The 12,412-nt window shown below is 42.7% G+C and overlaps 1 protein-coding gene across 1 annotated transcript in view; it reads right to left on the bottom strand.

Moving 5' to 3' along the window:
- LOC116859162 (zinc finger protein 474-like) overlaps positions 1-12,412 on the bottom strand; it is a 55,898-nt gene that overhangs the window by 19,260 nt on the left and 24,226 nt on the right. Inside the window, exon 2 of the mRNA XM_032844243.1 lies at positions 9,442-10,688. Within this exon, the coding sequence (XP_032700134.1) occupies positions 9,442-10,476 (1,035 nt within the window). The 5' untranslated portion in view covers positions 10,477-10,688. The remainder of the gene's footprint in view (positions 1-9,441; positions 10,689-12,412) is intronic.

The following is a 12,412-nucleotide window of genomic DNA, read 5'->3' as shown; positions in this document are numbered from 1 at the left end:
ATGGTGGAGGTAAGGTCATCAATGGTTAGCAGAGCATCATGCTCAGTCTTATTTGTCTGCAGAATCAGCCACTGGGTAGGATTTGAGAGAAACCAGCACAATTCCCACGTCTGTTCTCTTGACTACCTTGAATGTTCTTTCCTTTGGGTTGAACACCGCCCTCCTTCCAGATCCTCTTTCAAAAATGTGGATAATCCTATGAAAGATTTTCCTGTGAAGGATTTTCTCGGATTCTCCCAAGCCCCTTCCAACGATATCTAGAGGTGAGGGTTGTTAGAGACAGGGAGTGTACACAAGGCGCTAACAAGTAGAATGAGATCAGAATATAAGACCGGGTCATCAGAGACTCCATTCCCAAAGTCAGAATTTTGCCTGCAGTCATTTAAAGCATAATTTCAACAAACCTGATGGAGACTGAATGTGTATAATTAAGTTTCCGTTCCCTCGGGCACTCCATACACATGCAAAGTATAAATAGCATTTTAATATATAGGAGTAACAGTATAGCTCCATCTGAAACCACAACAATTGCAATTTGATTGTCTAGAAACCACTGGTATTTCACATTTCCTTCTGGTGTTTTCAAACAATTCTACCCAAATGTCACATCTGGAAGGATCGTTGTTTGAAACTGAATTGTTTTTGGAAATCACTGGATGCCACGTTAAGGAATTTCCGACCCAGCCTGTGTATTGGCCCACTATTAGAGTCTGTTACTTATGATCCGGAGTTTTGTTTTGCTCCTTTGAACGATAAGAAAGACTTCACCAATCATTTGGAAGGGCTGCTAATATTCAAGTATCTGCACGTACCTGATTTTTTTTTTAAAATGAGCTACGAGTATTTGGAATATAGGCTTAGCATTTTGGTTATTTAAGGGCTTATCCTGAGATAAAGGCTGAAAAATGTAAGTCAAAGGACAAATTCCAAACTGGTCTCTGCTTCTGAAAGGAATACAGATTCTTGGCTCAAGTTTTTTTCTTCTCCTGTTCCTCCTCTTCATCCTTCTTTTTCTTCTTCTCACGTTTGAGATAAAACGCTCCTGATGTTTTAGAAGGATGTTGGTTAGAACGTGAGGTGTACGATCAAGTAAGTCTCTTGCCAAATTATTATCAAGACTGACTTTCCTTGAAGGACACGGCTGGAAGATGTCCCTGGGGTTTGGTTCTGGTGCCTTTCTGTTTTGCATAAGACCTGACCTTGTGGCCCTCAAAGACTTTCAGGTCACAGGTAAAATGAACCATCAAGGGAGCAACGAGAGTAAGGGAGGAAAAACTCACAAACAGAGAAAGCCATTCATTTTTTTCCAGCTTTTATAGTTAGAGAGAAAAAAAGCAAATCATAGATACTATCCGACCTGGACTTGGAAGCTGGGTTATTTCCAATGCTTGATTTGTCTCCATCTTATATACTAACAGGCCCTGCAGCTCAGAGAGAAGGCAAAGAGGAATAATAGAATATTGATATATTGAAATATTGGAAACTTCTTGAGTTCCTGGGAGTATTAGGCCCTCCTTCAATTTCTAGGACATTTCTTCGTATGTAACACAACCTCATCGAGGTAAATATTTGAAAGGGAAGTAGATGTAAGAAGGAAGTGAATTATACCATATAAAGGGAAAGCAAGAGAGAGTCCTAAGTCAGAGGCTGAACTTTTGTCTAACGATTTAGCAGTGAGATTTGCCCATAGGAGAATCACCTCTGTTTCAGAAAGAACTTCTTCAAGGTTGTATTGCCTTTGGTGAAGTTCTAAGAATCTTGGGAGAGATGTTGGTTGTTGATCCTGGAATTTGGATTTCTAAGAACTATGCATATCCATTCAGTCATTACACAACAATTTACTAAGTATCTACAACCAGAAAATACAGATGTCTGCTTGGGGCTGGAAGTAGGGAGACGGAAATGACTGGGAAAAACAAGCACATAAAGATGTATGAAATTATCTAAGCTGGATTAATTGTTTTGAGACTGTGGTGTGTTGTAGATTTGTCCATTTTAGGACTGACTAATATTAGAATTTATTCTGTATGATACTCTCTTCTCACAGAGGTGACAGTCAGTATAGTTGTTAAACAAATATAGCAGCAGAAAGCCATAGATTGGAACACCAGTGCAATAACTACCTAATATTTCTTGTCTTTGGGCTCTGGATGAGGTAACCCTGTTAGGGTCTCTGCTACCATATGTACAATTATAATTTGAAGCTGATTTTAAAAAATAATTATGTTAAACTGTCATTGGTACAGATGAGCATTACTCTTCACATTTTCATATTAGGAAGTGATACCTCAATTTCACGGATAATGCTGTTGCTCTGAAATTTGTAACTCCCCCACCCTCAGTACACAGAGTCCACACATGATATACAAGCACAGATTCCTTTGGGCTGGCTTCTAGAATCAAGAGTGCAGAAGAGAACTGGTCTGGTTACCTTACAGTTGTGCTTGGTACACCTGAGAGTCATGGGATCCAAGAATGGCTTCCCTGGTATGCGGGCATGGTTGGCACCAAGGAAAGATGAAGAAATGGCACATGGAGTTGGACATTAGTGGTCAAGCTGTCAGCATCATCGGGGGCAGTTTGTGAGGTCGATGCTGGTCTTCATGACATCAACACAGCTGAGGAGGTGAATTAAGGCCACTTAAGAGGATTATAAGGCTAAGAACCCCCAGAAGGATCCCACTGAATGTTTCATCTACCACCTCCAAAGACTTCCAATACATTCTTGTGTTTGGGAATCATAGAGGTAAATGGTTCCAGAAGCCTAGCCTTAGTCTTGATTTCAGGAACTCAGTCTAACTGAAGGCATGAAGAGACAAATGACTAAGTAGACTCTTAAAATCAAACTTTTTCTCCCTCTGCCTCTTTTTCTCATTTGATGGGCTTGATAAGCTTGACTGGTATTTCATTGAGAAAACATGAGATATAAGTGAACAGATCCAAGTTACCTCATCTTCCCACCAGCAGCCTACAAACTTGCCTTATCTGCATTCAACCTCCTCTGGACATGAGTAAGTGTAGCCTCCTGTCAAACTCCACCCTCCCAGCGTGCTAGGATCCCACCCGCTACTGCGTGTTTCTTCCCCAGGGTTCACACTTGTCCCCATGACCTCTCCTGCGTCTTCAACCCCCTCTCTCCACTGAATCAGGATCCTAAACATTCATACATGTTCTAGAGTTTCCCATCTTCTATAGAAACCTCTCTTAACCTGACATCTCTATTTCTACCCTACCCATTGGTCTTCCAAGGCAAACGTTTCAAAATGCACCCTGCTGTGACTGGTTCTAGGTAGTTTTACTGTAAGCATCTTTCGCAAGCATTTTTGCTGCATACCTAATGGGCGGTAAGGCAATTTTGACGTGAAGGATAAAATGAAAAATAAAAGAGGGACAGTAAAAAGGACATAATGAAACATACAAAGAAATAAAAGTATTAATTTCTTCCTTCATTAAGAGAAGTATCAGTTTTCCTAATACAAGGATGCATATTTGAAATTGAGCTTTGTGTTGCATCATGAAAACCTTCTACACTGTTCATTCTTGGCATATTGTCACATGTCTGTCAATAGATGTTCCAAAGTTCTATGGGAAATGTGAAAGAAATGCTCATGCTGCAATGCGTTTGTTGCTGGGCTTGGTTTTCATTGTCACTGATGTATTATCATTTTCTTGTATGGTAGAGTATAGTATACAATCTGGCTTCCCACTCTCTTTTTTCATACTTTTTTCACTCTGTTTTCTATCAAGTCTGCATATGGTGGTGTTATTCACTATTTTAAGATCACCACGTCTGTTTGTCCCTGGATGGAGCTTTATGAGGGCTAGGTAAGATTTATATAATGTAAAAACTGAATCTTTGTCAGTGAAGAAATGAAACCAAACTGTCAACCACTTAATTTGTCTTTTATGGCCAAATTGCTGTTTAGCCCATGAGTTACACGGTGAAAATGTCCGCAGCAAACTACTTGGGACAAAGATGTCTGTGGCAAAGATGCTCACAGCAACAATACCCCAAGGACACGATCTTTATCATTTACACACTCTGGAACCCCCAGCACTACACGGAATGTGTCCTTTCCAAGGTTATGAGACTCAATCCACATTGCCAAGTTGAACAGGTATTTTTTTGGCCCTCATCCTATGCCACCTCTCAGCATCCCACACTGCTTTCCACACCCTTGTTTGTGACATTTTCTGTAGTGTCTCCAGGCTTTCTCTCTCCAGCTCCTTCTCCTCTAACCGCTACATCATTTAATGCCTCAGGGCTCAGCCTGGCGTCTCCCTTTCCAAACCACAACTCCTTCTGATGACTTTAAATATATATTAATAATGCACAAATATATATCCCAGTTCAATCTTCTTTTTTGAGGTCCAGACTTCTATATTCAGCCTGACTTACCCACTTAGATTTCTCACAAGGACTTTGAGTTTGCTGCGTCCAGAAAGGAGCTATTGGTCTTAACCTCCAAGATCCTCCCCTGAATCCAGACTTATCCTAGAAAATGGCACCAGAGCATTTACTCAAGCCAGAAGTCTGGGAGCCACATTCGACCCCTCCTCAACACTTCCAACATCCCAACTGCCACCAAATTATGTCTATTATACCTCATCTCCATCTTGGCTATCAACGCGCTTGGCCAAGCTTTCATCTTCTCTCAGCTGGACCCCCTCAAGAGCCACACAACGGATGACCTCTGTTCGCTGGGCAGCTTCAGGGACTTACTGCTTCTATAGCCTCATCTTGTACGCTTGTCACCTCCCTCATCGAGCTCTGGCCTCATGAGCTTCGGCCAGAATGTCTCTTCCTCTCCTTATTCCCTTCTCCCCACATCTTTACTCCTGGTTAATTCTTTCTTACCTGTCATGGTGCAGCTGAAATATCACTTCCTCCCAGAGGATTTCTCTAACCAAGATTCTGTATGTCAACCTCCCACCATTAGACACTGTCATATCACAATTTGGAATTCTATATTTAGTTCCTATTATTTCCTCCATAAGAATAAAAATTCCATGAGATCAACAACTGTAACTTTTATTTGACTCTCTATTGAGGACTCAGCCCAATGCTTAACAACAAATATTTGCTGAATAAACACACTTCTATCCTCTGTTGGACACCCTTTTTGTATCTTAGACTTGAAAAGATAGGGTCTTTGGAATCAGATCTGGTTGTGACACCCACTAGCAAACCCACTGTGTAACTTTGGACAGGTTGTTTCACCTCCATCTCCCCAGATGGAAAGTGGGAAAACTGTATCTGTGTTATGGTAAAATTCAAAGGAGAACATGCATACATAGGGCTGATCATAAAGGTACTCAATAAAAAGTCAATTTCCTTTCTTCTGTGTTTTTACCTAAACTCCAAATGTTTCTAACCCAGTAGATGCAAATGTGCTTCCATTATAAGGACACCTTCTCTAATATATTTGGAGGTAACAGGAGAACAATCGTATTTTTGACAGCACAGAGACCTTACTTTAAAACACCAGATGGCAGCACCAGATGCTAGAGATGTGTCTGATGGGCTCTTAGTTCAAACCTAAACATCGAGGATGACAAAGGTAGCTTAAAACTAGATTCAGAGAGAATCATTTACGGAAAGAGGTGATTTCCCTAAAGAACGCCTAATTCATAATATAGTATGGCATTTTTAGGAACAATGTTTCACAGGTTACAAGCAGAATTCTAAGAAAATAAACCCAAGCATTATCTAACCAATAAAAGATAATGAGACTAAGGCTTCATTTTGGTTTGTAGTGATATTTAATTAACTGCTGATCTGTGTCCTAATTAGCCAGAAAGGGCCTGAAATCAAAGAATGAAAGATGATCGGGTTTTAGAAAAGGGCAACATTTTCCCCCAAATATTAAAATGCTAGCACTAAAATTTATTCACTCATATTAAAATCAAGAGCAGTAATGACCTCTATTACTGTACCCGTCAGCTTCACTTAGGAAATTGCTTACTAAAATAGACAGTAGGCTTACTAAAGAGACTAAAATTTAATAGACGAACTAAATGCAATATTAACATTTAAAAGGATAATCTATGGGTTTCCATATTAGGCATCGAAACTTCATCTGGATGTACCACCACTTTTAAAATCTTGCTAAGGTGGAGATTGCTTATGCAGCCTTTCCATTTGTTTTTGGAGGAAAGAAAGAAAGGGTGATTCAGCTCATGAAACCGTATCATGCAGGTGCAGCGACCCCAGAGCTGTCACACCTTCGAAATAAAGATCCTCACTCAGGGTTTTATCCCGCTTACATACTGCTTAGCGTCCTTCAGAGCTCGCCTGTGAGATCAGAAAGGGTAAGTGCAGCCTTGTGTTCTGGAGGAGACACAACAGAATAACTCACGCGCATGAGGTGGTTAGCGGGCAAAGCAGAGCTAGAGCAAAATGCCCGCGGAAGTCTCGAAGAACTCGTCTCAGGCGGTATTTATTTGCGTTTGGGTTTGATTGAAGGGTAACAGCAGCACCTGTGTCATAAAAGAACTGGGCCAGTCTATGTTGGAGGAACATTCTGAGCAGCGGAACAGTATTGTTGCCCGACCGGAGTGAATCGTTTTCCAAGCCCCGCAATCATGGTGCTGAAAATATTCTCCCTCACCCGAATCCTCTACAACACTGAGCCCTCTGGGAGCAGCAGGCAAGCTCTGACGCTGACCCGCCGTCGGATAAGGATTCTAGAATCTGACCGACAGAGAAGCAGCGCACATCGGAAGGGCGACAAGAACAGGCCTGTGCCAAAGCCAGAAGTCGCTGTCACCGGCAGATGAAATATGGAGATCTAATCGTGCACGAGGCAGTGTGATCTTCAGGGGAAATGGATGATTTTCCATAATATTTCAATTTTGAATGATACAAAGAAATTGTACTTCTAAATTTTCAATGACACGAAGAAAAACAGCAATAGATCAAATCGTAACTGAACAAGAAAACCACACTGCCTGGGAGAGGTTTCCTGGTGAAAAGCACTGTGGAATGGCAAATACCTCTTCTAGGGAAGAAATCAAGTCCCTTGCTTCAAGAGATCTTATGCCTCTCTGAAGCCTACCAGTTTTCTCCATTTTAATTCATGCAAGTTTGCTTTAAGTCTGGCAACGGAAGGGACCCTATGTTGGATGACCTTCCTATGCCCTTCACGAAAGCCTGTGTGGTCCCCAAACGGGCCAGCACACGTCTCACAGCCGTGAGCGCCAACTTCCTGCTGCCCTGCGGCTCCTCAGGTCCAGGAGCAGGGTTGGTGGTGCTGTGACACAGCCATGTCCTCCAGATGTCTTTGTTCTGACGGATAGCCCCCGCTTTGATCTAAACGCTCGAGTCACCGAGGGCCACCGCTGTGGCCTCTCCTTCTGACATCTCCCCACCAGACACTGGCTGAGGCAGGAGGGGTCTTCCTGGGAAGCCGTGAGCCCGGGCCAGCCTCTTTCAGCAGTCACGACTGAGTGAGAACACGCTGTGCTCAGCCTCTTGGCACAAAGTATGTGTTACAACAACGAGCACAGGAATCCTGACCACGCTCTTCCCTATCTCAAGATCTGTACTGAGAACATGTGAAGCAAATGCATACGCTCAGGAAACAGGGCTGCGAGTCAGAGAGCTAATGGACTTGCCGATTCGTGGCCCTGAGACACAGATTCTTGTGTTCTCTGAATCCAGACCCCACACATTTTGGAAGAAAAGCAACAGCCAGGAGATGGGAAAAGCAGATCATGTTTATGAGACCAGCCTGCAGCTCATGCCACACTTAAGAGTGTGGGTTTTGATTTCGGTACAGAAACTAACCATTCTTTCTTCAGTGTTCATCGGAAAACTCGCCCAGCCTCTCTTAGTCTGACTCTTGGGCTTTATGATCACAGTCTTGGAATCTTCTAAACCAGTAAGTTTCTAATCATTTCATTTTAAACACGAAAGTGAGAGAAAAGTACTAGAAGACTGCCAATGTAATGCAATACAAAAGTAAGGAAGAAAAGTTGCAGTAAAAAGTAAAAAAAAAAAAAAAAAAAAAAAGGCTGCTTCCCATCCCCTAACCCCCAGTCCTTCTGGTTTAATCTTTTAGAAGAACTTGGGTAACCTGTTGCCCCCAAACCATCCATTAAAAGATAGGGGTGCCTGGGCACCTGGGTGGCTCAGTGGGTTAAGCTGTTGCCTTTGGCTCAGGTCATGATCTCAGGGTCCTGGGATCGAGTCCTGCCATCGGGCTCTCTGCTCAGCAGGGAGCCTGCTTCCCCCCCATCCCTCCGCCTGCCTCTCTGCCTACTTGTGATCTCTGTCAAATAAATAAATAAAATCTTAAAAAAAAAAAAAGGGGTGCCTGGCTGGATCAGTCAGTAAAGAATGTAACTCTTGATACTGGATTCATGAGATTGACCCCACATTGGGCGTGGAGCCTACTTTAAAAAAAAAAAAAAAAAGGAAATCATCCCTACAGGTGAGGTGTTCTAGGTAGCAAACCATAGAGAAAACATTTTTACCACTGCCTATTTCTCATGATTTGATATCCTGTAAGGATGTCACAAAATGGTGCAGTCACATCCGCCCAGGCTTAATGGCAGGACAAAGAACAAGGACCACGGCTTGTGGGGAGTCAACCTCATAAGCATTCTTGCCCAGTTATGGTTGATGGTGAACCATCAGGTAAACAATACTTCACCATATGGGTTAGGGACCCACGGCGTCATGCTTATTCCCAAGTCCCCAAGTGGGGAGCAGTGCCTGCTGGCCAACCCAAACACAGGACTCAGAGCAGCAGTGGGAACTGAGCCCTTCTCAGAACCATGAACCCACACCTCGTCAGTTCAGGGTGTGCCCTGGGGCTTATGTCCTGCATATCATAATCACGTTAAAAGAAAACATGCTGTATTGGAGGAGCACGTCTCTTTCTGTGAGGGCTCCAGTGCCTAATTGTTGCTAAAGTCATTTGGGGTTTTTGACACAGATTCTATTTTAGTAAGATAAACTCAGCATAACCCGGCATTGCCAAGAACGAATTCCTAAGGTAGATGACTAAAATAAACCGGTAATAAATATTGGCTGTTGGAATGGGAATTATATCTCTGCAATGTAGACACAGCATTAATGACTCATTTTCAAATAACAGTCTCTCCCAAGGATTATTGGTATGAGGAATCAGGGAAGAAGGACGTCCATCTCTCTTTCTTTGAGAGGGCCGAGTGGAAGAGGACTATAAACCCACCGGGCAGGGATGTTCTTTGATCGACTTTGCCAACCAAGATAGAGGGTCCGACAGGGGTCAACCAGGACAGGCTGCACTGAGACAGAGGCAAGGCATTGAAAGAAACCATTCTAGGGGCTGAGGCAGCTGATTCTAGGGATAGTTTTCTCTCATTCTCTCATTTCTTTCATATCCCCTGGGGATAGTTTTCTCTCAATGTACCCATGGGTCCACTCAATGCATCTCACAAGGCATGAATTACCTTATCAGTCACCGTGGGTGCCACCATGTTCCTTTGCTGTTTGGAATTAGCGGACTCTTTTAGGGCATCTTTACTCCCCAAGGTTAAATTCTGAATCTTTGGCCCACTAGGTTGAGCTTTACAGCTCCTCTGGTGTACCAGAAGGCGGTCCGGGGCAAAGGTCCGGCCACAGTGTGGACAGGGCACCAGCTGGGTTTGACTTGGCCCGCCTTGGTTGGACTGTCCAGTGGGAAGTGGCTGAAGCTTCTGTGGGAGTGGTCGGCGGAGCTCCCTGGGGAGCCGGTCATTTTCTATTTTCCACTTTTCCAGGCATTTGGGCTCATGAATGGGAAGGGACAGAGTGCCAAACTCCCTACCACAAATGTAGCAGATGAGAGTCTGTGGTCGGACAGGGATGCCACCAGCAGCCTTCCTGGGACCAGCACGATCATCAGAACTGCTGAGGGTTGGTGCTCTGGTCCCATCATCCTTGGGCTTGCAGCTTCTCTGGTGAACGGGAAGCCGATCTGACAAGAACGTGCGGCCACAGTATTCGCAGGGCAGCAGCTGAGCCTGGGAACTTTGGAACGCTGCCTCGTTCACTGCCTGAAGACCGTAGGACCCACTGCCCCCGAGAGGCTGAGGTTTGGAGGGCTCTGGCCTCCTCAGGTTCTTGGGCAACTTGCTGTTTTCAATCCGCCACTTCTCCAAGCACTGGGGTTCATGAATGGCAATTGACTGGGACCCAAATTCTCGGCCACAGATATAGCACACCCGGAATCCAGGCCTGCGGGATGGGATCACCGGGGGGCTGGGCTGACTTTCTGACATAATTCTCCTACTGGACTGTTTTGAGAGTATTACCATTCCAGGTCTCGCTTTCTGAGGTCCTGTCTTTATTTTTCCTGCATGACCGACATTCTCTGTGTCTGGCAAAAGGCTAGAATGGGAGTCACCACAGAGAAGGGCCTGGTTGATAAGGAAGGTGGGCTCTTTAGAATGGTGGAAAGTCTGCTGCAATTTGTTGCAAGTCCTTCTCTCCTTTCCTGTTTCCATTAACAAGCAAGTCTTTCTCTAGGCTTGCTCTGATTTCAGGCCAGACTCATTTTGGGATTCTGCTCGGACTGAAGGTTAGTCAGGTTGGCTGTCCTGGGGTTCCACATTGCTGCCAACTTCTTAGACCCAGAGACTCTGACTCACAGCTTCATTGCAGGGCAGCAGTCTGGAATGCTGGAAAGTCCTCATTAAACCTCAGATGCCTCCAAGATCTGTGGGGGAAACATAAATCAAGAACTCATTACACACACACACACAAACACACACACATCCCTTTGATCATAAGTTGGTGAAGAGCAGTAATATATATATGTTTTTGACCTAGTGTCCTCTTTGGCTAGATAGTAACTAGCACAAAAGAGCTGTTCAGTCAATGCTGAAATAAATTTGAAGAAAATTTCCACTATGAATCGCACTATTACTGTATTGAAAGTAGGGTTCTGCCCAAAGATCAACAATCACACACGGCACAATCCAACAGAGGCATGATGGTGAGACCACAGAAGACAGAACTAAGACCTGTGACAACTCAATTAATGAAACTGCTGATAATGTAGAAAGATATTTTCTACTCTCTTAAGCATTCTTAACTTTTTAAGTGTCATGGATCCTTTTGACAGTTCTCGGAAGCCTGTGGTATTAAAGGCAAAGATCTTACTATCCCAAGTGAAGCAAATTTTATTGAAATAATTGGTCAAATATCTTTGGTCATAATATGTATTTTATTCAAGATATGGTAACAGGCCCGACTTAATGAATGCCCATTAGCCTAACCTTAAGAACACCTGCCAAAGGAATTCGATAGTGAATATTATGAATATTATCAGGAAAACCCACAGAGGGGGTAAACTTCTTATAACCTAACATGTATCCACTTTTCTTTATGATGGGAATGGAGTGTGAATAAATTGGGGCCATAGATGTCAAACCAAGAATGCAACCCTGGCCTACAACCTTTCCTGGTAAATTATCTGTAGATTTTCCTGGGGATGAAGATGCTTAGATTTTGCTTGATGTTCTTTATGTAACTATTGTACTTAATTCCTTGTATTATCTCTATCTCTATCTGTATCTATAGCTATACTGATAGATAATATAGATACTCATTTAATATTAGATAACACAAATAATATACATTTGGATAAATATTATCTATTTCTATATTATAGTTATGTATTATAGAATATATTATCATATATAATATATGATAACTATAATATGGAAGATAGATATATAGATAATATCTGTTATCTATAAATATACTTTATATTTATGTATTATATATTGTTATGGTATCTATTATATTTATTATTTATTATTTAAAATTATTTTAAATTTAAATTATGTTATCAATAATAATTCATTAATGTATTATTATATTTAATCATACATAATTATATTCCATACTAGATATTAAGATAGATATTATCTATCTTCAAAATTATTTTTGTAAAAATATGGCTCATGATTTTCCCCAAAAAAACAGAAGGGCAGGTTGATAAAATCTCATCATGGGCAGAAGGGTAAGGAGTTTTTACCCTGGAGAGAGGCAAGAGTCCGTTTCACCCAGGGTGGAGATTATTCTGTAGGGTCCAAGAAAGATTACCATTAGGCGTTTTAGGGCCTCCTTCATTTCCTGAAGAGGGATTAGGGTCTGGGTGAGAGGCTCTGTATCACCGACCCCCCAACACACAGGGAGCAGCTCCTGACCTGAGGCTGGACCCTGCAGACCAGGAGACCCCTGAGTTCAGGCTGCTGGTAATATCACAACACTGGGCATTGCGTTTGATGAAGGACAAAAAGAGCTCTAAGACCTATGCCTCGTTTCTGTATTTTGGTGCCGAGGAAGGCCTGGATCTTTGCAAATAAGACAGACTATCAGATCAGCACTGGCACAGAAAGCAAGCGATTCTTCATTTTGACAGATCCTAAGACA

Source organism: Lontra canadensis, unplaced genomic scaffold (genome assembly GCF_010015895.1).
Source record: "Lontra canadensis isolate GAN:19392208 unplaced genomic scaffold, GSC_riverotter_1.0 scaffold4, whole genome shotgun sequence".
In the NCBI taxonomy this organism is placed as follows: Eukaryota; Metazoa; Chordata; class Mammalia; order Carnivora; family Mustelidae; genus Lontra; species Lontra canadensis.
Note: the sequence above shows the minus strand (reverse complement) of the source record. Positions and strands in the feature narration are given on the sequence as shown.